This window comes from Budorcas taxicolor, chromosome 12, assembly GCF_023091745.1.
Source record: "Budorcas taxicolor isolate Tak-1 chromosome 12, Takin1.1, whole genome shotgun sequence".
NCBI lineage: Eukaryota > Metazoa > Chordata > Mammalia > Artiodactyla > Bovidae > Budorcas > Budorcas taxicolor.
Window position 1 is genome coordinate 54,572,584 of NC_068921.1, and position 24,735 is coordinate 54,597,318.

The window sequence follows — 24,735 nt, forward strand, 5'->3', positions numbered from 1 at the left end:
GGAGCTCCTACTATGCTTTAGTGTTTATTTCTTGAATTAGCTTAAAATGATACAAAAATTCATTAATATGTATTTAATCATTGCTAGTGATTACACTGACCATCAAAAGGTTGCCTTGGATATAGGATTGCAGAGTTTAAGGGATCTTTTTGCCTAAATAATGAGCAGTATGGTTTTGAAAATCTTTTTCCTTCAGGAAAACAATATATGTAGTGAGACAGCCATGCTTGGATGGAAAGAACATTGGTATCCTGGGTTCAAGTCCTGCCTTGACCTAGCTAATTATATGATCTTGGGCAGGGTACTTAGCTTTTCTGAGCTCTGTCTATACCAACACAAAGTTGAAACAAAACACCCAGAGAGAGTACGTGTATGTAACATGGAGATAATATATTTGTAGATCAGGTCATGTCACTTATTTGTTAAAAATTCTGTAAGACCTCCGAGTTCACTCAGTAAAACTCAGGGTCCTTTCGTGGACTCTCTGACATTTCTTCCTGTTTGCTTTCAGTGGTTTCAACCATGTCAGCTTCCTTGCTATTTCTGTAACATGCCAGGTCTGATTCTATCTTAGGTCCTTGGCACTGGCCTGTCCCTCTGCCTGAAACACTCCTCTATGAGATATCTGTATAGCCACTGTACCTTTCCTCTCCTTTAAGTCTTTGCTCAGTGTTGCCTTAATGAGGCCAGTGCAACCTCCATGTTTAAAACAGTAATCCTTCCTTAACATTCTAAACATCCTTTCCCCCCCTTTTTTTGTGTGGAACATTTACACCTTTTAATAATTTTATAAGTAACTTGTTTGTTATATCTTTATTTGTTGTCTGGTTCCCCTCACTGGGATATAGGCTTCAGAAAGACAGACATCTTGGTTTTACGTACGTTCATGTATCCCAAATACCAGGAAGTGAAGTCTTATGTAGAATGGGTGTTCTGTCAGCAAAAATACTCAATGTTTGTTGAATATTAGAGGCAATTAGTGATAACAGACTTTGTATGTACGTTCAGAGAACTTTCTCAACACTTACAAGCAACTACATTAATGTGTTTGTATAATTTTTGTACACAAAAGCATTGTACTGTACAAATGACTTTCACTTAGTATATTTTGGAAATTGTCATTTATTTTTAAATATTTGCTGTTTGAATTTCATTGCTTTCAATATACAATAATTTATTTCACTGGTCTCAGAATTATCAACGGTCTGAGATTTTACCCTACTTGCAAGCTGTCTGATTAGCTTCTCACAGTTTTGTGGATGCTCACAGAAGACATCAGACAGAAACTTTATTATTCACAGCAGCAGTAGTAGTAGTCAGTATTATCATTTGCTCATGCCAGTTTCCTGAGCTTCAGGTCCCACAGGGCAGCTCAAACAAGGCCAGCGATGGCTCCACTTGTAGTGTGGAACCCTGAGTTTAGGGGAACCCAATATTTTCTGATGGTCAGTAAGCACACCTACCTCTCTGCTCTGGTGAAAGTCATTCAGTCACGTCTGACTCTTTGTGACCCCATGCACTGTATAGTCCAGGAATTCTCCAGGCCAGAATACTGGAGTGGGTAGCCTTTCCCTTCTCCAGGGGATCTTCCCAACCCAGGGATCGAACCCAGGGATCGAACCCAGGTCTCCTGCATTGCAGGTGGATTCTTCACCAGCTGAGCCACCAGGGAAGCCCAAGAATACTGGAGTGGGTAGCCTATCCCTTCTCCAGGGGACCTTCCAGACTCTGGAATGGACCCGGGGTCTCCTGCATTGCATGCAGATTATTTACCAGCTGAGCTTTCAGGGATCCCTGCTCTAGAGGGGGATACTGTCTGTCTCTCTCAAAGCTGTGTGCTATATAAACATCCTTGAAAAGATAATACACAGCCAGTGCCTCTACCTGGAAGATGTAGAAACGCCGAAGACTCACAGATAATTGTCTCCTGACAGTAGCCCACTACTGATGGGCATTTATATTGTGTCTAATTTTTTACCCTTATTAACATTGCTGCAGTGAATTGTCTTCAATACATCATTTCTTACAGGTGATTTTCAAGAGCTGGAGTTACTGTGTCAAAGGATGTATACATTTAAATTTTTGATAAATACTGCCAGACTGCCAACCATGGAGTTTGTATCAGAGTTCACTGTTGATTATGAAAAATCCTTTCTCACTTTGCACTAAGGTAGCAGTGTCGCATCTTTCTTTTGTGGTACCATTTTCATTGATACAGTGTTACTCAGTTTTTATCTTTTTTGTGTTCTCTTTCAAAGTTACTCTTTTTAAGGGTGCCCGTGGAAACTAAGAATTACTGACATTTTTTGAGTACTTATTACGTGCCAGGCGTTGTATCATCTCAATCCTTTTGCTTATATATTACATTGAGGACATTAGACTTTATTTAAATTCTTGTCTTTTCACTTAAGATAATAAAGTTGTAATTAGTTTAGTGAACTATTCTAATGGTGAATTTTTTACAGATTCAAGAGGAAGAGTGTCCACCAAGAGATGACTTCAGTGACGCAGACCAGCTCAGAGTGGGTAATGATGGGATCTTCATGCTGGCATTTTTCAGTAAGTGATATTTCATTTCCAGACCTTTTTCTTGCAGGTGTTAGTTGTGTGTGTGTTTAAAGTAATGTGGACAGTGAAGGAAGACAAGTATTGTCAGTGTGTGTGACATTGTTTAAAATGTAAATTGCTCTTGATATTGAACTAACTGTGATCATATGTTATGATGCAAGTCCTTGAATTTGTTCAGCACCTACCAGGTAACTTTATATTGCAGTTATTATGCTAGATGCTTACTGTATAGAGATACATATAAGCATATTGAAAGCTAGATATGTTTTTGTATGTGAAATTCTACATGTCCATTTGGGGCCATAGGAATATGTATAATGAAATGGTAAATTCTGTTTTTGGAGCAGAGAACATCCACTTGAATGTCTTTAAACAGGAGGTAATCTGGGCAAATGGGACAGTGTGATTTGAGACACAGAAATAGGAGTTTGTCCTATTTGTGGAGAATGGTCAATCACTAGAAGACCAGAAACCTGAGTAATAGTTATTTTAACATTTTGCAACATTCTTAATTTAGCATTGGACTTGATAGATTATGCTTTAAGAAGACTTCGTTATAGTCTTCATTATTTCAATTCCTAACTCAGGGATTGGCACGTAGTACACTCAGTAAATAATAATGTGACACTCAAACTGTTTAAATTGCTAAAATAATTCTTAGAAACCCAGTATTCAAGTAAGTAAATTTATCAGATTATGATAGGGTTAATTTTTGCCCTCAACTAGTTAAGTGATCAAGCTTTCATACCTTCTTTGATAGCATGCTGACTTAATGTATTTCAACTGTATAGTTAATTTTAATAAAACTGAGGAATGTTTTACCTAAAGTACCACATTCAACTTTAGCAATAGGCAGTATAGAAAATACATACTTCCCGAGTTGAGTTACTTCTGAGTCTAAAAATTCAGTTACCTTTTCCTCCATTTTGAAATGGTTTCTTGCTTCTTTTCTTTCTTTCATTTCATCTGCTGAAGAATAGAAGTATCAGAAGTATGTGGATGGATGTGCAGGCAGTTATATTTTCCTCTTCAAATTTACTAAATTATATGCAGGTTGGCAATCAGATAATGTGTATGTAATATTTATATCTTGTGGTTTTAGTTACAATTTGTCGTTAGATATGTTAAGTACGGGACTTCCCTGGTGGCTCAAACGGTCAAGAATCTGCCTGTGATGCAGGAGCCCTGGGTTTGATCTCTGGGTTGGGAAGATCCCCTGGAAGGGAACAGCTGCCCCACTCCAGTATTCTTGCCTGGAGACTTTCATGGACAGAGGAGCCTGGTGGACTACAGTCCATGGGCTGCAAAGAGTCGGACGCGACTGAGTGGCTAATGCACACATGCTTATATGATGAAAAGGAAAGTCACACTTTGGCTGCAAAATAATTCTTCTTTGTTCTGTTAGTCTATTAGTACTATTGTACTATTAGTAAACCTTGATTTTTTTCTTAGTTCAACTGGTAATTCTTTGTATTAATAACAGGCTTCCCACATATTTTCTTTACAAAAAGAGTAGCATAAACATTAATTCCTTTCATGGTTGTCTTTTAAGAAATCTTAATTGGTAAAGGAAGAATTTAAATTTATTGTAGTTATTTGTAGTATAAATACCTCTTTCTTAGAAATAAAAACATGTTATTTGACACCATCTAATTATTTGACTCTAGCTTAGTTATCATCTCTGCGTTTCTGTATTTCACTTAACTGTGCTATCTTCTTCTCAATCTGTGTTTTTACGTCTGAAAGCATTTTACTGATACACCAGTGTTGTAAATGCACAGTAACCTAGGCACTTGGTTGCCTCTGTTTTTGGTCAGTGGTGGTATATTAATTGATACGAATGTAAATGTTTACATTTAATGTGTTAATGTGAATTATCTGCTTATTATTACAGTTTTATTAAATTAAGTTTCTACAGTTTATATCTTTATGCTTCCTATTAGAATAGGAACCTTTGTAGACAAATATTGCACTGATATTGTAAGAGTAACATTATATAACTTGTCACCTTCATTTAGTGATACATTTCTTTGGGTAAAGGCTATAGGCCAGTGCTTCAGATTTATTTGTCGTCACTGCCATCTAGTGGCTGTCTACAAATTGCAACGTGCTACATTTTCCACATAGTAAACAATACAGTAGCCATGCAAGGGCTAGCTCCTCTGGTACTCCATTACCCCACTCCAGCACTCTTGCCTGGAATATCCCACGGACAGAGGTGCCTGGTGGGCTACAGTCCCTGGGGTCGCAAAGAGTCGGACATGACTGAGCAACTTTACTTTCACTTTTCACTTTCATACACTGGAGAAGAACATGACAACCCACTGCAGTATTCTTACCTGGAGAATCCCAGGGACAGAGGAGCCTGGTGGGCTGCCGTCTATGGGGTCGCACAGAGTCGGACACGACTGAAGCGACTTAGCAGCAGCAGCAGCAGCTAGTTGAGCATGACTTAGCGACTAAACAGCAACAAGCTGTTGTTTAGATTCTCTTCTGCTGGCTAAGGTCTGGAAATAGATTTTCTTTAACATGGTTTATAATTTAAACATTTCAGATTACATAAGTTGTACAAATAAAACTGTAGTGATTTTCAGTAAGAATATTTCAATTTAAACCTTTTGTTGGTTTAATTTTACTTTCTCCGTTTTCACCATCCACAATTCAGTCTCTTACTACATGTTACCGTAAAGTTTACGCATAAATTTGGTAAGATAGTTGCTTGCTCATGTTCAGAAAATGTAAAGAAAGAAATGTGTATATCCCCTGATGATGCTTTGCTTCTTGTAAATCCTTTGAAGGATTATATAAGGCATCCTCCAAAATGCCTTATATATGCCTTATCTCCTTGCGTCACCGGGGCTTCCCTGGTGGCTCAGAGGTTAAAGCGTCTGCCTCCAATGCGGGAGACCTGGGTTCGATCCCTGGGTCAGGAAGATCCCCTGGAGAAGGAAATGGTAACCCACTCCAGTATTCTTGCCTGGAGAATCCCATGGATGGAGAAGCCTGGTAGACTATATACAGTCCATGGGGTCGCAAAGAGTCTGACACGACTGAGTGACTTCACTATTCCTTATGTCTGAGCCGATTTTTAACAGACATTCTCTCAAAGGGAATGAAATAGAAGTCAGGTATACGTCTGTTAGTTAAAAGCTAGAAATTAAAGTTTGGTTCATTGGATAAGTGACATTCTGTGGAAATTACCTTGAACTCTAGTGCTTAAAAACATAATCTATATTCTGCTTAGAAAACTCTTCTGAGGTTTATCCTTTTGTACCATGTGTGAGTCTTCATATCAGCATGCTATCATAATAATTAATCACTTGCATTATTCCCATTTTAGACTTGAGGGAAACATAGTTAAAGAGATACTAGGTTGTTCGTAATTTGGGCTTCCCTGGTGGCTCAGACGGTAAAAAGTCTGCCTGCAGTGCTGGAGACGTGGGTTCAACCACTGGATCATGAAGATCCCCTGGAGAAGGAAATGGCAACCCACTCCAGTATCCTTGCCTGGAAAATCCCATGGATGGAGGAGCCTGGCAAGCTACCATCCATGGGATTGCAAAGAGTTGCACACGGCTGGGCTACTTCACTTTCACTTTCAAGTAAGTTTAAAAAGAATTAGAAAGATGTTTTGAAATGTGAATTCTGATTTGTAAGAAATTCTTCCCATTCCGTTCTGCATTCCCACCAGCAGTGAATGAGTGTTCCTATTGCTCCGTCCTCATCAGCATTTGGTGAAGTGAAGTGAAGTTGCTCAGTCGTGTCCGACTCTTTGCGACCCATGGACTGTAGCCCACCATGCTCCTCTGTCCATGGGATTCTCCAGGCAAGAATACTGGAGTGGGTTGCTATTTCCTTCTCCAGGGGATCTTCCTGACCCAGGGATTGAACCCAGGTCTCCCACACTGCAGGCAGACGCTTTAACCTCTGCACCACCAGGGGGTACTGAGAGTTTAAAAAATTTTAGAAATTTAATAGTTGTGTGGTGGTATCTAGTTGTGGTCTAATTTGCATTTCCCCAATGATTAGTGATATTGAACATCTTTATTCAGTAAGTACTTTCAAGTACCTACCATGGATGAGTCATATAAGCGACAGTTCTTAAAGAGGTCATCTGGGTACCACGCATTGATTGCCTTGTTAGGCATCAGTGACTTACTCTCTTCATATAGAGCTAGGTTTTTATATAGCTTTGGGCTCACGTATTGTAATTGTATCCAGAAAAGGGAGATATCTAAGAGTTGTAACTGTACCTTAAGAAACTCATAATATTTGTGAAGTATTAAATTTTATTGAATTTATTCTGTTTATAAGGAAAATAATTTTTTGGTCATTTCGTTGCTTGTAGTTTAATGGAAATGGCTGAAAATTAATACGTTGTTAGCTTCATGTTTTTCTCAACTGTTGATAGTTTAAATAAAGAGAATTGCATGAGGATAAGACAGAAATTTGCCTTTATGCAGTTCAGAATCAAGTATAGTAAAATCGATTATTCTTTGGGAATTTACTGTATTTGAAATGTGGTGCATTTATATATAATGAGGATTTTTCTTTGATAAAATTAATAAGTACTTAATGTCAGTATTATATTGGTGTTCATTCATTTGTAATATTCACTTGTTTTTAGAGCAAGTATCAAATTGTTTAAAATTTAAACATTTTAAACTTTTCATTTTTGAAATAATTTCAAATTTAGGAAGAAAAATGCAGAAACAGTACAATTGGCATATAGCTTTCATCCAGCTTTTCCAAGTGTTAACATACATAACTTTAGTAATCAACGCTGAGAAGTTAAATTAACATCATGAAATAACACTGACTAGTTTGTAGACCTTTTTCAGATTTTCCCAGCTGTCCCACGGATGTCTTTTTCTTGGTCTAGCATCTGTTTTGGGATTACGCATTGTATTGTGAAGTGAAGTTGCTCAATTGTGTCCGACTCTTTGCAACCCCATGGACTGTAGCCTACCAGGCTCCTCTGTCCATGGGATTTTCCAGGCAAGAATCCTGGAGTGGGTTGCCATTTCCTGCTCCAGGAGACCTTCCCGACCCAGGGATTGAACCCAGGTCTCCCGCATTGTAGGCAGACCGTCTGAGATACCAGGGAAGTCATTTGCCTCTGTGTTTCCATCATCTGCCTCAATCCAGAACAGTTTCTTAGTCTGTCTTTGTTTTGTAACAATTTTGATTCTTCTGTAGAGTCCTGGTCAGTTATTTTGTAGAATGCCTTTGAATTTGGATTTAGCTAGTGTTTCCCAAGTTATTAGATTCAGGTGGTACATTCTGCCCCCTCCTTCGCACCGCCCCCTCCACCACCAAGAATACCGCAGAAATGCTGTGTTTTCAGTGCGTCATATCAGAAGGCAATGATCTAGATACCTTATTACTGGGTATCTTGTTACTAGGTATCTTATTACTAGTTATGTTAACTCTCATTAGGATAAGGTAGTGTCCGTCAGCTTTCTTCACTGTGGAGTTACTCTTTTCCCCTTTATTATTAATACATATCTTGTGGCTATTGAAAATTCAAAAGTGTAGCCATACTAAGTTAATGGATAAACTATAATATATACTACTGCTTTCTGATTACCCGACAAATTCTTTGGGTAGGCGGGAGGTATATATATAAAATGATCAGTGTATACAAGTGTAAAAGACTTGGTTGCAAAGAGAGAAAAAGACTTGGGTGCCACAGTCCTACCTACAATGCTTCTTACCTTGTGACTGTGTGTGTAGAGCCTGACTGTTCTGAGTCTTCATTTGCTCTTCTGTGAAAGGGAATCAATTTTGATCTCGTCCTTCTTAAAAGGCTAATGTAAAGATCAAATGAGTTAATATAGTGAAATGCCATGAATTATGAGTGCTGTTAAGTGCAGGTGGTGTTCTCCTTCCTCATGCTTAACTGAGACTTCACCTCTCAGTTCCTGTAAGTCATTTGATTGGCAGCCTTCTTTCAGATGCCGTTCACCTGTCTAAACCTGCCTTATTTGCTCTTAAGGAAAAAAAAGGACCGCAAGCAGAGAATTGTAATTGGAGCAACACTAAGCATGCTTTACCAACTTTCCTGTGCTAATTTTCCTATTTCCCTGTTATTTACTCCCCCAAATCTTACTTTTCCACAGGAGTATAGCTTATATGAACCTGTTGCTTCTCTGGGTTCCATCTTGGGCCTTGCTATGTTGGGAATAGGTGACCGCCACCTTTTTAAAAAAAAAAAAATTGATTTATTTTGCTATGCCAGGTCTTAGTTGCGACATGCAGGATCTTCAGTTTTCACTGCTGTCTGTGAGATCTTTTCAGCTGTGGCATGTGGATTTTTAATTTTGATACATGGGATCTAGTTCCCTGACCAGCCATCTGCAAGCCAGGAAGAGAACCCTCACCAGAAACAGAATTTTCTGACTCATTGATCTCAGACTTCTGATTGGGAGTATGGAGTCAAAGCCACTTGACCAGCAGGAAAGTCCCTTCCCTACACCTTTTAAGCTTCCTTATTTTGTTCTAGCTCTGTAGCGGAAAATGCAAAAATGAAGGTGGAGCTGAAAGAAAAGTATTCATGTCTTCTCTCTTAGGCATGTATCTGTTCACCTGTCTCTACTACACATTCTTTTATGGATTTTCCATACCTAAGGTTTAGTTTATGTTTATTAAATCCTTTTCCTGACGATTCAGACATGTCTTAGCAGTACTCAACGTTTTGGCACCAGGGACCAGTTTCATGGAAGATAATTTTTCCACAGACCAGGGAGGAGGGGGGATGGTTTTGGGATGGTTCATGTGCATTGCATTTATTGTATACTTTATTTCAACGGTTACATCAGCTCTACCTCGGATCATCAGGCATTAGATCCCAGAGGCTGGGGACCCTGTGAGGATCCAGAATGGAATGCTCTGCCCTTTCTGTACCTTAAAGACTTACTCAGCTTTACTTTCTGTCTTATAGGCCAGAGGGCATAAAAAGTGAATCTATCTATGCTTCAGTCGTCACAGCTTCTCTGTTTCACTAGTGCATGTGTATGTGAGAGCAGTTAAAGGTGATTAAGTTACATGTTTGTCTGTTCAGGCTGCTGTAACAAAATATCACAGACTGGGTGGCTTAAACAATGAAAATTTATTTTCTCACGGTTCTGGAAGCTAGAAGGCTGAGATCAGAGAGCCAGAAACTTTGGTTTCTGGTGAGGGTCCTCCTGGCTTGCAGATGGCTGTCTTCTTGCGGTGTCCTCACATGGCCTCTCCTCTGCGTGTGTGCACAGAGAGCTCTCTGCCGTCTCTGCCTCTTCCTCTAGGGACTCCAGTCTTGTTGTATTACACCTTTACCCTTATAACCTCAGGTACTCGTGACTCCCTCCTTAAAGGCCCTGTCTCTACGTAAGTCACACTGCGGGGTTAGGACTTTAATCTACAAGTTTCGAGGAGGATGCAGTTCAGTCAATAACAAATTATATCACGTGAGCACAGTTGATAGGAATTCATACCGCTGGTGGAGCCCCTAAAGAAAACATGACACCTCATTAAGTACTTTTTCATCCTTTTGAATCTTGTTCCTCTTTAAGGCACAATGATATGTCTAGTAGATGGTGGTAGGTCTGATTTTGAAGAAACTGGACAGTGTTTAAATGCTTTTTTTCCCCCAAAGCTAAACATATACATGCTCAGTGGTACAAAAAAAATAACACTTTTGAAATATTTTACTGTTTTGGATTTCTCCGTCAGTGCTTCCTGTGTTTTAATGTAGGAAGATACCTGTGACGTGAGATACTTGCAAAATGATAGAATGTTCATAGCACACTGGGATGGGGTGCTCAGGACTGGCGGTGTCTGTCCTCTGCCCCAGACCTCCTCCTGCCTGCCCTAAGGGTTGAGGAGAGAAATACCTCAGCTTGTCATTAGCACATATGTAGCAACCAATTGGTAATCTCCGCTGCTGCTTGGTAATGCCAGTTCTTTAAATAGATATAAAACTGGTTTTGTTATCTGCTTTCCCCACAGCTAACACAAATATCAGCCAGTTAGATAGAGAGCTGCTGTATGCAGTAGATTATTCTAGAACAATGGAAATGTTCTATCTCTGTTGTCCAGTATGACAGCTAAAATTAGAGAATAAACAAGCTTTATATAGTGTAGCTCCCCTGGTGGCTCAGATGTAAAGAGTCTGCCTGCAGTGCAGGAGACCCAGGTTCGATCCCTGGGTCAGGAACATCCCTGGAGGAGGACATGGCAACCCACTGTAGTATTCTTACTTGGAGAATCCCATGGACAGAGAATCCTGGCGGACTACAGTCCATGGGGTTGCAGAGTTGGACACCACTGAGTGACTTCCACACTTCTACACACTTTATTTATAGTAGTGTCTCCTGAAATGTTTTTGGCAGGAAAGATGGGACCTACTCTAATGTCGAGAGATCATTTTGTATGTATAGGGATGGTGGCAGACATTTTTTAGCAACCACCATGCGCCAGGTGCTGTGCTAAGCTTTTTACATTCTCACTTAATCCTCTTATCAATCTCATGAAGTCAGTGCTTAAAGATAAGAGAACTGTGGCTCAACAGAAGTCAGCAGTGAGTCCAAGGCTATATATCCAGTGAGTGAGTTGTGACTCAACACACAAGTCTCTTATTTAAAAATTCATTTTTCTGGCTATCGTATCACCATGTATTATAGCTTCCCATTAATGATTGAAAGGCTGCATCTAGAAAGTTTTAGGAAGGAAAAAATGATAATAGTAGGGGCATTGCTTCAAAGAAATAGCCATTTCATTTGAACTTACCTTAAAACATTTCCTCTAGGTCTTTAGAATTTTGAAAAACCAGAATTTCTCTCGGTAATTTACTTTATTCTCCCTGGGGCTTGGTTGGAGATATTTAGGGTGAGAGGACGAGCAGTGAACAAGACTTATGTTCAAGTTGGTCTTTAGTTTTATTATTGCTATTATCATTGTGATATTGTTGGTATCTTGAACATAAATATGGCGCTCTGATTATATCTCAGGGACCTGGGATATAATCCCAGGTCAGAATGGTTTATGCTACAAATAGTAGGAAACCCTCACCCAGCTGTTGTAAACAGTTAGGAGACTGTCCCATAAAAGCAGAAGTCTCTGGATAGGCAGACGTCAGGCACAGACTGTGTCAGTGCTGTGGCTCTGCTTTACTTTCTTTTTCCCGAAAACAACACACACACACACACACACACATGCTCACGTGCACACACACCCTCCCACCCACCCTCTACCCATCCGCCCCTCCACAATCCACCCCAGCAGACTTAGGATGGTGGTTTAGTTCTCAGGCTGATAGCAGGATCATGGCAGCAGTTTCAGGTATGAGGGTTAAATGTGACATCCAGTGGAAGAAGAAGGCCTCTTCTTTTTCTTCTCCTTCCTTTTTTTTAAAGCTTTTATTGTAGAAATTCTCAAGCTGGATGAGAGTATATTAAACATCTCTGTAGGATTTCCTTGGTGGTCTAGTGGTTAAGACTCAGTCTTCCAGTGCAAGGGGTGCAGGGTTTGATCCCTGGTTGGAGAACTAAGATCCCACATGCTCTAGGATGTGGCCAAAAATTTAAAATAAGCACACACAACATTGTAAATCAAGTCTATTTCAATTAAAAAAACAAAGCATCTGCATATCCATCACCTAGCTTCAACAAGGATCAATTTAGAGCTACTGTCATTTATCCTAAATTCCATCCTCTATGTCCTTGCTGTGTTTTTAAGAATGTTTTTCAGAAGTCCTATTCACAAAATAAGATCACTGGCAGGGGATTTGGGCCTCCTGTGATTTTTCCCAGACTACTGAGGACTCACCTTTGGGGGCTAAGTACGGAGTCCAGCCACCCCTTAAATACAGGCTCTAGAAGTGGATGGGTTCCTGGGAAGGGGAACCACAGGTTTTGTTAGGTAGGAGGAGGCTGTGAACAGTATTTGCTCCTGGAACATTAGTATAATTTATATATTATTAAAATACATAATTTATTCAGCTCATCTTTAATACTGCTTTTTTAAAAAGCTGATTTGGTCGGCTGGTGTCTTAGACTAGACTTTTTGGGTAGGATTGCATGGCAGCTACTTTGCGACTTAATTTTTAACTGGTTTAAAATTACAGTTTCACCTTTTGGATTATAAGCTCTAACGTATTGATTCTTGACCAAACTGACAAGAAACCAAGCTTACCCATTTGTTAATGGATAGTAAACAACTAAAGACATTTGAAAAAGGTAGACTACAGTCTGTAAGGAAGACTTAATTAGTACAGAGTTAAAAGAAAGAGAACTGCTATTTCCATTGAGCAGTGAAGTATTATTTATATTCCACGAAGTAGTAGTGGCGTTAGTCGCTCAGTCATGTTCCTACTCCTTGAGACATGATGAACTGTAGCCTGCTAGGCTTCTCTGTACATGGAATTCCAGGCAAGAATACTGGAGTGCGTTGCCATGCCTTTCTCCAAGGGATCTTCCCAACCGAGGGATCAAACTCAGGTCTTCTGAATTAGATCTCTGTTCATTTGTTTCCAGTGTATGGTCTTTTAAAAGAATTATTTCTCTTGCTTTCAGTGGCATTTATTTTCAACTGGCTTGGATTTTGTTTATCCTTCTGTATCACCAACACCATCGCTGGAAGGTATGGTGCAATCTGTGGATTTGGCCTTTCATTGATCAAATGGATCCTTATTGTCAGGGTGAGTGTCTTGATAGCCTCTACCACTTTAATCACTAAAATTAAAGTACATGAAATTTCCTGTGTGATTCGTAAATGTTCATTTTGTATATTTTGTGTATATGAGTTCAGTTATTTTGAGACTTATCCTTAACTTCTGTCCTTAATTATTATAGTGATCTCTGTGGTGTGAACATTTTCTGACTGTATTGTATGAGAACTCGTTAGTATGTGGAAAGAACTTTGGAATCAGATAAATTAGAGTTTGAATCTCATCATTTTTATATCATTGTTCTGACTTTTAAGTTTTTAAATTGTTCAGAGCGTTAGTTTCTTCATAATAGATAATAGGTGCCTTTCAGTATTTTTGTGAGATAAGAACAGGACATGTTTTGAGTACCTTGCCCAGTTACTGCACAAGTATATGTGCTCAGTGAATCATGGCTGCCACTGTTGTGATAAAGCATAGGTCTGCTTGGAATTAGTTAAGACATAAACATTTCCATTGGCTAGTGAAATTATCATGGATTTAAATATTCTCTTACTGAGCCACTGGGGAGGCCCCAAAAAAGTAAAAGTACACGCCTTTAAGGTAGTTATTAGAATTCATCTTTTCCTTTATCGGCTTCCCTGATAGCTTAGTTGGTAAAGAATCTGCCTGTAGTGCAGGAGACCCCGGTTTGATTCCTGGGTTGTAAAGATCCGCTGGAGAAGGGATACACTACCCACTCCAGTATTCTTGGGCTTCACTTGTGGCTCAGCTGGTAAAGAATCTGCCTGCAATGTGGGAGACCTGGGTTCAACCCTTATGTTCCTTCTAAGCCTTTCTTCTCATTTTCCAGTTGTTCTGGAAATCACCCTCTGTCTCCCTCATGTCATTTACAAAATGAAGTATAGGGAGATAACAGTAAGTTCTTTCCTTTGTCCCATCTCATCAAAAAAATAAAATTTTTGTAACCATTGCACAGGTAGTACTATTGTTAGCATAATCTTCCCCCAGCTCTTTTCCTTTGCCTCTTGAAGGCCCCTTTGGTTCCTTTTTACAAGGATTTTCCCCTGGTTTCTTCAGTTAGGAAAGTGCTTTGTTAGTTACTCTTATTAAAAGTAACCCACACATTTAAATGCTATATACAATTAATAAATATATACTTTCCACAAATCATGTGTATTTTTTTTTTTAATAGCATGGTGGGGGTAGTTTATTTTATTTATTTATTTTTTATACTGCAATATATTTTATTTTTTTATTTTATTTTATTTTATTTTTTTAATTTTAAAATCTTTAATTCTTACATGTGTTCAAACAGTGACTTCTAATTGAATGAGTCAAGTCCTCCTGAAATTTTCAGTAGAATCACATACTAATATGTCAGCTTCAGTGTTTCAGACACTTCATTTACGCACCTACATTATCAAATATCTTAAGAAAATCACCCATTACAAAAATACTAAAACTGAATTTTATGTGTTTTTTCATTAATTTTAAACTTATTTTATTACTTCCCAGGGTTTCAGTAATCTTGTCAGACCGTGTCTCTGTTCAGACCAGATTATAGGCTGTGGCTATTAAACAGTCCCAGATTCTTGGTGGGACCTGCAAACTGGCTTCTTTTAAGGTGATTAAAACCTGGCCATTGTAAGAACTGGCCCCTGGCAGTTCCTTGTTTTAATTTTATTTGAAAAATGTAAAGTAGGTTCTCACCACAAGCATAAATCTGTTAGGTGTTATGAGGCATGCAGAGATAAAGAGACAGTCCCTGCCCCTGCAGAAGTTACTAGTAGGAAAAACTCAAGAGTTGGAACTAGATAATCTAGTCCAACCCTGGTTATGTTAGTAATAGAATTAATGACTCTTATTCAAATGGGATTTCTGGTCTGAGTCACAGAACATGGAAAATGATTTGACTTTCTCAGTTTTCCTAAGGTTATTGAATTGCTAGTATCATTGGCAACCAACTCCAGTATTCTGCCTGGAGAATCCCATGGATGGAGGAGCCTGGTGGGCTACAGTCCATGGGGTCACAAAGAGTTGGACATGACTGAGCGACTTCACTTTCAGTATCATTCTAGAACATAAAAAATAGATCAGTGCATTATATGCAATGTTCGACTCTAGTATATTAAGGCCTAATTCTCTCGTAGAACCCCAGGTTGTGAAGAAGTTAGATTGTCTCCTCATCAACTCCAGTCAGTGTGATAAGATGGGACCTTAAATTCAAAGACTGGAGTTTCTCAAAGTTTTGTAAGGAATTTAATAGCATGAAGTTTAATCCTTGGGACTGTTTCCCTTTAAAATACCTTTACTGAGCTAAGGTTAATGTTATACTTTCAGTGTATATTGAGAATTGATATAAGAAAAGGATTTTAAGGAATGTTCTGTTTTAAAATAATAGTTGTCATTCAGTGAGCACTTACTATGTTCCAGGTATGATTCATTATAAACAAACACCGAATAATCCTTTGTCATCCATCAGTGATGCTGGAGACAAGCTAGCCCTTTTATTGATGATGAAACAGAATAAAAAGCCTAATAGCTTGCTGAGTGTCCCACAGTTTGTGGATTAGAATCTAGCTTGACTTCCGATCAGTGCCTCTTGCCCTAATTTTGTACTGCCTCTGTAACTTTGACTGTACTTTGACTTTTGTTACAACACTCCAAGCAATAAATTCTCCTTGGAGTTCAGTGCTGAGGGAACGTTTTTTTCCTAAAAGCCTGGCATTTCCTTTTATTAGATAATAAGTAATTTATAAATCACATTGCTGCTTTTCTTTTTGTTTCTGAATTGCTGTGAGCCTCACATTTAGTGTAAATATGTTTAGCCCAAGATTCTCTCCAAGGCTTTTAATGTTTTTATTATTTGTTTAAAATTGCATATATATTTTATTAAAAGCTGACAATTCCTTTTAAAAACAGACAGGAAGTAAACAAAAAAAATACTGCTGTCATATTAACAAAATAAAATCATAATTATTTCAAAAATTTAAGTCAGATAAATTCTTACTGTTCGTTAATTTATTTTCCAAAGTTTGATTTCTTGCAGCCTGTGGTTGACTACTAAATATGAGTTATTAAAAAACCCAAAACACAGCTTGACTGAGCCCTCTGATTTTTTAGTATTTTGAAACACGTTTGATAACTTACTAATGAGCCCCAAAGCTTATTAGTTTATTCTTTTTATGTAGTGAGTTTTTCCCTTTGACTTCAAAATGAAGATAATTGTATTCTTTACTTGGGAACAGATAAAGAACAGCTGCAGGTCGGTACTTCTGGTGAAGAATTACATTGTTCTTTTCTGGTTGCCTCTTGTTGTGGACATTGTACATTAAATATATTTTAAGAATTAGAAAGGTAAAAATGTGTGGTTTTAGTTCTTTACTCCTTTTGTTCTTATAATCTCTAAAACCTATATGAAAGCCTTTTGTTTCTTATTAATCATTTGATTAAAAAGTAATGCAGCTGTCCTACTTTACAAGCTATATTTTCAGTTTTCCAATTCTTCTTTCATTGTACATATTTTAAAGGTATAGGAATACATGGGCTTTGTATCTATAATGGTACTTTGAAATCTCTATTCTTTGAAATTTCTCAGACTCAAAGCTGAGAACTTAGATCATGGTTCATGTATTATAAATACTTCCTGGGAAATTACTTTAAAAGCTTTAAGAAACATTTAGATACCCTTCAGTGGATGTGCTTTCCCACATAGTAACATTATTTACAGTTTGTAAGCGTTCTTATTCTTACCAAACTTGTAAGATTTTTTTTTTTAAATCTTTTGTGGAAATTACCAGTGAAAAGTTGGAAATAGTTATGTACAAATTTGGAAATAGATACATCTGAGGACAAACATGCTTTTAACAAACTCATTTTTAGTTAAATTCAGGTTGGAGACTGGTAGAAACAGAGTAGATAAAACGAACAGGAAAATGAGACAGATCTAAAAAGAAAACTTTTAAAAAATAATAAATCATCATGTCCACAGTCAAATCAAGGAATAGATACCTGTGTTCAGTGTCATCAAACCCTACCTTCCATCTGTCTGTTCACATTCTCATTTCACAGAGAATTTATAAACTGTCTACCATGGCCACTAATAGGAACTGTTGAAATGCCACTTCAAGGTTCATTTAGCTGTTCTCAGCTCACTGTTGGGAAATGAATCCTGGAGCATCTAGTTTGAAAATAAAAAAGACTCTAATGAGTTGGGGGTCTTTATGTGCCTAGTATTCTTGGCAGTGATTAACAGTAGGGGGTGTGCAGAAGGTCAAAAGCTCTTCTTTTTGGAGGTCAGCAGAACATCCCCATCTGATAAGATTAAACTAATGTGGCTTTTGGTGTTAATATCTAAAGCAGCGGGTTGCTGTAGTGTGTTTGGGATGGTAGTTGTGGCTTTGAGAGATTATGAGAAAAGAACTGACGTGAACTTTTTAATGAGAAAAATGTTGGATTTGGATACATAACACTTATCTTTCTTCCTTACATGCAGTTTGAAACATTTTTATTTCTTAAATATTTTGTATAAGTTTGTTTGCTGATAAAAAACTTCTAAAAGTTTTTCCTCAAATAATTCTATGTGTAATATTTTTCTTTTCTCTTTTTCTTTTTGTGCTGTTTTATATGCTGATGATTATTTGAATTAAATCATTCTGAAACTGAGGTTAATTATGATTTTCAAATTTAGGTCCATAAATACAGTAAATATATTTATGTTCATTCCATAGTTTTCTGATTATTTTACTGGCTATTTCAATGGACAATACTGGCTTTGGTGGATATTTCTTGTACTTGGTAAGTTTATTCTTAATGCATTTCAGTATGACTAATTTGCATTTAGTTTAACTTTGGTATTTCCTAAAATTGTAAGATGTAAATATACTGTGTTATTTAAGTGAAAGAAAAATTTTCTATTGAATAATTCTCATATCCAAACACATGTCATCTTGGCTATCCAGATAGTTCTATATAACACTCTGGTTTCTGATTTAAAATTCAGAGCCTGTCAATTTAAAGAATCAGTGGTTGAATGAACTGAATACTGCAAAACTTGAAAATCATAAGATGATTAAAAAATAATTGCCTTCAGCATTTATTTTGGAAAATAGACATGCGTGAGTTTCTTTTAATGATCGTAGGAAATGTTGAGAGGAGGCTAATTGGATATTCTACCTATTCTTTTATTTTTGGATCATTGAAACATTCTTTACACTTTTGAAGTGCACTCTGCATTAATCATTAATCAGTCAGGCGTAAGGGAAGGCTTCATGCTTAATGATCACAGTGCTTCTGTTGCGTTTTCTTCTTACCAGGTGTGTCGTTTATTAATATTGATGAATTTTATGGATTTCCAATCTGTGTTTTCTTGTGTTTTCCTCTTTAGATGTATGATAATTGTTAATCTTAAAATCACATTATACTTGTAATCCACATTTCAGATTTATTTACCAGCATGAAAAATACAGGTTGTTTCTCTTTAGGTTTAGGAGCCCACATTTCTGTAGTAAATTACTTGTACCGGAAAACAGCACTTCAGTAGGTGGCAGTGTTCTCCTGGCATTCTTGTTTAGTCCTGCTGTTGCATCTGTAGGATCTTTCAGGAAACAAAATCTTAGTGGTCAGTGAAGGCCACTAAAGAGCCTAGATTCTTTTTCTGATAATTATAGTGAAATTATTCCAATTATTTGTATATCTGTTGTGATTTTGTTGGGGTGTCAGATTGGACAAAAGTTTAACCAGTTTTTTTGTCTTGTTACTTGTTTTCTGACCGATTCTGTGCTTGACTGAGTTTCTTACTCAAAAGTGAAAAAATTTATAATGTCTTTTAGGTGTTTAAGCACATTGAGTGAGATTCTTGCTTATAAATATTATTAGGGGATTGAAGAGTCTTATGAAGACAACCGTGGAACACAGTAGAACGCAGGCACAGCCCCAGTTCCTCATCAGAGCCATAATCTAGCATTTAGGGGAATGTGAAAGCTTAATCCGTGATGGGAATGTTGCTGTCACGTACCCAGAAGAATGTTGCACACACCCCGGAACGCTGAGAAACCGTAACTGCTGCTTGATTGGTTTCTAGGTGGGAATTGGCTAATTTTGGAAAATGCCTGAGCAGAGCAAAATAGGTCTTAGCAACAGCAGCTTCATAGACTAAAGAAGGGATTTCACAAATAATTTTGGTTTACATTTTTCAGTAATCCTTTTATGTTTGGATCACAATGTCATTATCTTTGAACAGCATCTGGAAGGGCATAAGGGCGGAATTCAGAGTGGGAGTCATACATGGAAAAGAGGATATGGGAAGCAGATGGGATCAGATTTAGGTGAAATTTATACCGCTTGTTTTGAGTCATTATTTGTGCCTCTCTTCTGTCTTCTGTCTCTAATTTATTGTAACCATGATTCTTATTTTAGGGCTTCGATTATTGTCTTAGAATTGGGTTACAGATTTCATTTGAGACTTTGAATTTAAATTGACAGGCTCGTCCTCCTGGTGAGGAAAGTTCCCAGCATACATATCATCTGCTTCTTGTCCCAACTCCACCTCACCCCCCTATTACCTGGTTAAAAATTTACCAGAGTTAATAAATATTTCCCTTAGAATTGTATGCTTAAGTATATCAAAGACTTCACTAATAATGGTAATGCTTTTGACACTTAGCTAATATTTTTCATCTGAAACTTTGATACATTTCACAGGCTTTGTTTTATTGATTACTAAAGATACTTGTGATGTAAATGGTTATTATTTAAATACTGTTTTACAGAGGAGAACACTGAAATAGAAGATGTATCTCAAATCATTCAAGAACTCACTAGAGTGGCTACTTCCAAAGTCTCCTGTCTTGATTTTTCTCAAATTTTTAATTATAAATTAATCTACTGTTATTACTTGGAAATAAGAACTAATAGTTTAATTATTTATATAATTCACATATCTCTAAATATAGATTTTGCAGATGACAGGCACCCAGTCTGGCTAGACAGGCTTATTACTGGTTTTACCCTACAACTGTTAGCGATTACCTATGCTGCATATGTTCTCTCTTGAATACTTTATATCAGTAAATATGTCTTAGTTTGCTTAGTCATTATAGTGATTTAAAAGTTTCATGTAAAATGAGGTATCTGTGAGTTGAATCAGTTTAAACACATTAGGTAGTTGTCCTTGCTAAAAAAATACTTTAATAAGTGTGTGTTTTTGTGTAAGTTAGGACTTTCATGGCTACCCTTGCTTTACTTTAGATACTTCTAGGCTTAACAAATTGAAAGAATTTGGAGGTAGCAGTAAAGTTTTATTATATTTCCTTACAGTAGAGCTATCATTATAGTGTAAAATGTGGAATGAATGGAATCCTATACATTAAATTCCTTTGACCAAGAGGACCTTGTTTGTAATTGTCTATTTCAAATTTATCATGTCCCTTTTCTTTTTAAGAGCATAATATATCCATATATTTCAACCTCCTCAGGCCTGCTTCTTTTCTTCAGAGGATTTGTTAATTATCTAAAAGTCAGAAACATGTCTGAAAGTATGGCAGCTGCTCTTAGAACAAGGTATTTCTTCTTATTATAGAGGTAAGAAATATTAATATATTAACTGTTTATTCCCTTTGTATTCAAATTCACCCCATGCATTTGTTGTTTAGTCACTAAATTGTGTCTGACTCTTTTGAGACCCCATGGACTATAGATCGCCAGGCTCTTCTGTCCATGGGATTTTGCAGATAAAAATCCTGGAATGAGTTGTCATTTCCTCCTCCAGGGGATCTTCCCAGCCCAGGGATCAAACCCTTGTCTCTTGCATTGGCAAGCAGATTACTTTACCACTGAGCCACCAAGGAAGCCCTTCACCTCATGCATATTAAATGCTTAATGTGTCTTCATGTTGTTTACTCAAATTTAGCATTTTTAATAGATTTTTAATACTGTTAACAGTATTGAAATTTTAAAAATTACAAACTTTTAAGATAACTTCCATTTAAAAAATCGGATTTCATTACATTTTAGTTTTAAAAAATACATTATGAGTAAACTAAAACTTTAAATCAGACCTTTAAATTTCTGTTTAAAGCTTGGCTACAGGTTGTATACGAAGTAACCACCAGCGCAGCATCTAAAGGCTTGAAAAACAATAAGACAAAGCACTTACACAGAAAGAATGAGCATCTTGTATCACTGTGAATTTCACAGAGATATCTGCAGGCTAAAACAGACAAACAAAAAACCAAATCCGTGACTGAAAAGCAATTTGCTATGCACTGATCTTTTTTTTTTTTTTAATCTTTATGATTTATTGAGGTTTAGCTGATTAACAATGTTGTGATAATTTCAGGTGAACAGCTAAGGGACTCAGCCATGCATATACATGTATCCATTATCCCGCAATCTCCCCTCCCATCCAGGCTGCTACATAACATTGAGCAGAGTTCCCTGTGTTACACAGTAGGTCCTTGTTGATCATCCATTTTAAATATAGCAGTGTGTGCCTGTCCATCCCAAACTCCTTAACTGTCCCTTCCCCCTGGTAGCCATAGAAGAGATGTCATATGCCATTTCTCCTTCTCTGACTTACTCCACTCAGTATGGCAGTCTCTGTGCCCCTCCATGTTGCTGCAAATGGCTTCATTTCCTTCTTTTTAATGGCTGAGCAATACTCCATTGTGTATATGTACCACTTCTTCACCCATTCCTCTTTGAGTGGACATTTAGGTTGCTTCCATGTTTTGGCTACTGTAAGCAGTGCCATGCACTGATCTTAACAAACTGGATCAAGGTAGTAAAGGTTGTGCGAAGAAAATAGGAGCACTCTTACTGTTCTCTTAACATGTACCAGTTTATATCAACAATGGAGGCTACAACTTGAATAAATGGAAGAATAAAGAAACGAGCAGAGATTGTCTTACTAGTTATCAAGTAAGTTTCTGGAGGCTGTGTGTATAGTACAGGCATTTATTTATTGTGCGGCTAGTAGATCGTCAGTGAAGAGACCTCATACCTCACTGCAGTACTTTAAAAGCAAGTACTATACACTTCATTGTTTTGAACTTTTCAAGTATTTGAACTGCGTTAGCCAAAGGTCTACTGAAACACTTCACTTCCTGATGTGTCTCCAAGTACAAGATGTTTCAAGGTTGCTATGACTAAGTATACGTAAATTATATGGTTTGTGATTTGGTTGCTTAAATTTTATGCTTATATGACTGTTACCTAAGCTAACATAATTTACTTAATTCTGCTGAAGATGATTGCAGTTGCATTTCTGGATTGTATTTAAGTATTATTTTAAATGTTCCATTAAGGTTTCTTCCTTCCCCTTGAAGATGTCACATTTTCTCTTTAACTTGTCTACAGTGACCTGAAGAGTTTGTAATTTTATTAATTTAAATGATACTCTGTGAATATTCAGTGTGATTATCTTTTCCTTTTCAGGAGTTTAAAATATAATGTAAATATTTTTTAGATGCTCTCCTTTAGAAGTTTACTTTAGAATATATTTTGATCTGTGCTACTTACGTCGTTCTTACCAGAAGGCTATTATATTCTTGATGTCATACTATAAAATGGGTTTTCATTGTACTGTCATTTGGATAATTGCAACTTAATACACTTTAAGACTGATTCTTTCTCTGTCCCTAGACTGCATCGACCAGACATTCCTTTCTTACATCAAGGTGAAATTTCCAGATCATCTGTAAACCTGCAACTTTAATGGGATAGAAGACTATTAAACACAGAAGACAAATTTGTGAAGAAAAGATAAGAGTTTCAGAATTGAATGGCAGAGTGGTTTATGCTTAAAAGCCATTTCTGTTCATTCTTTTAAATATTTATGTTTCATTGGTTTTGCATAGTTGCATATGTCCCCATTTAAAAGAGTTGAATATACCTGAAAGAAACCATGCAGTTGTCGCAGTCAAGTCCAGTCACATTTGATAAATCAGTGTTTGATATAATTGAAGGAGTTGAGTGATAAACAGTCTTCCAGCATGTAAATGCCATTGACTTCTGACCTGACATTTAGTATAATAAAAATGAAATTACTAACCATGTCAAATGCTTTAGTTTCTGGCTCTCAGATTTATCTAGTAACTCTACACAGGAAACATTCTTTGTTATATATAAAGTTTTTTTGAAACCTGCAGTGCTGATTATTAGAAAGGATTTGTCAGACTTTTGAACATGATAGTTACATCATTGTTTAGTAAAACTTTCTGTAAATAACCATGCAAACCATGCATAAATTACTTTCTGCATTGTTTTCTTAGAAATTGTATCTAGGTATCTTTTCCTTAATTTAAGTGGACTTAATATATTTAGAAAATTTGGATGTTAAAAAGATAGTTTTAGGACAAATTTTTGAAAACGTGGGTATGCCACATTTCCTTTATAAGAAAATCTTTTTTTCTTTTTTTTAAAAGGACATGCCAACTTTGGGGATTCTCAAATGAGAAGCTTGGTTTTTAGCATTGTCCATCTTATAGATTCTTAGAGGAAGAGATTGTATTAGATAGTATATTTATTTCATTTAAGACTTTTTGAAAATTAATTTTCTGAATAAGATATTCTCATTTGCATTTTGTCTTTTAAAAAACCAATAAAAATATCTTTCAGTATCATTGTAATATTTTTTTCCTTTAGATGTTTAGCTTAGCAAATAAAAACTTGTGCTTTTAATATCTTCTTGCTTTCTGATTGTAAGGTTAACTTGTAAAAATCATTTCCTGAATCGAGATACATGAAAAAATTTTCAAGTTATGGAAATGTGTCTGTGGAATATGGGGGTGTGAATGTGTTGCAAAAGTGTATGTGAATATGTGTTATTACAACTGGAATCTATTTTGCGTTCATAAGCTACTACATTTTGCAAATCATTTTATGGTTCATCTGTCTTCTTTTCAGTTATATCTTTGCTTTTGAATGCCAACATTAAAAATTACCTTTTGAACTTAAAAATCAGTTAATACAACTATATAGAACATTTAAAATTGATTGCTTGTTTATTATTAGACACCAACTTCTAAGAGATACATTTAAAACTATTCAGGGTCATTTTCCACTTCTGAAAAAATAAAATTTATTATGCTTTATAACTTTTTTGTATTTCTCCGTGTTTTCTCATTTACTTCATTGTCTTTAGTAAACTAAACATGCCATTTTGTTTTTCTGATTGAGCCTCCTATTTTTTGTTTCCATCATTTATTCTCCTCCCCTGCATAACCTTTCTATTATTGATTAAAATATCTTGAATCCTTGATTATTGATTAAGGTACCCTTTAACAATAGCCGGGGATAAAGAAAACAAAATATTTGATTTAGTTGCCTGTATTGGAAATTAATTAAAATTAGAATTTATTTATGAGAAATGTGAGCTCATGTTAGAATTTTTTTATTGTGTATTAATTTCCTATAAACTTGTAGTTTGTAATAGTTTTTAAATGATACAGAGTAAGTTAAAATTACTAGATCATCTATCATACATCAATTTATTAAATTTTTATTTTTGTTTTTGTGAT

At 36.6% G+C, this 24,735-nt stretch overlaps 1 protein-coding gene across 1 annotated transcript in view; it reads left to right on the forward strand.

Moving 5' to 3' along the window:
- NDFIP2 (Nedd4 family interacting protein 2) overlaps positions 1 to 23,835 on the forward strand; it is a 73,121-nt gene extending 49,286 nt beyond the window's left edge. Inside the window, exons 4-8 of the mRNA XM_052650204.1 lie at positions 2,466 to 2,559; positions 13,122 to 13,246; positions 17,947 to 18,013; positions 20,692 to 20,797; positions 22,859 to 23,835. Of these exons, the coding sequence (XP_052506164.1) occupies positions 2,466 to 2,559; positions 13,122 to 13,246; positions 17,947 to 18,013; positions 20,692 to 20,795 (390 nt within the window). The 3' untranslated portion in view covers positions 20,796 to 20,797; positions 22,859 to 23,835. The remainder of the gene's footprint in view (positions 1 to 2,465; positions 2,560 to 13,121; positions 13,247 to 17,946; positions 18,014 to 20,691; positions 20,798 to 22,858) is intronic.
- The last annotated feature ends 900 nt before the right edge of the window (positions 23,836 to 24,735 follow it).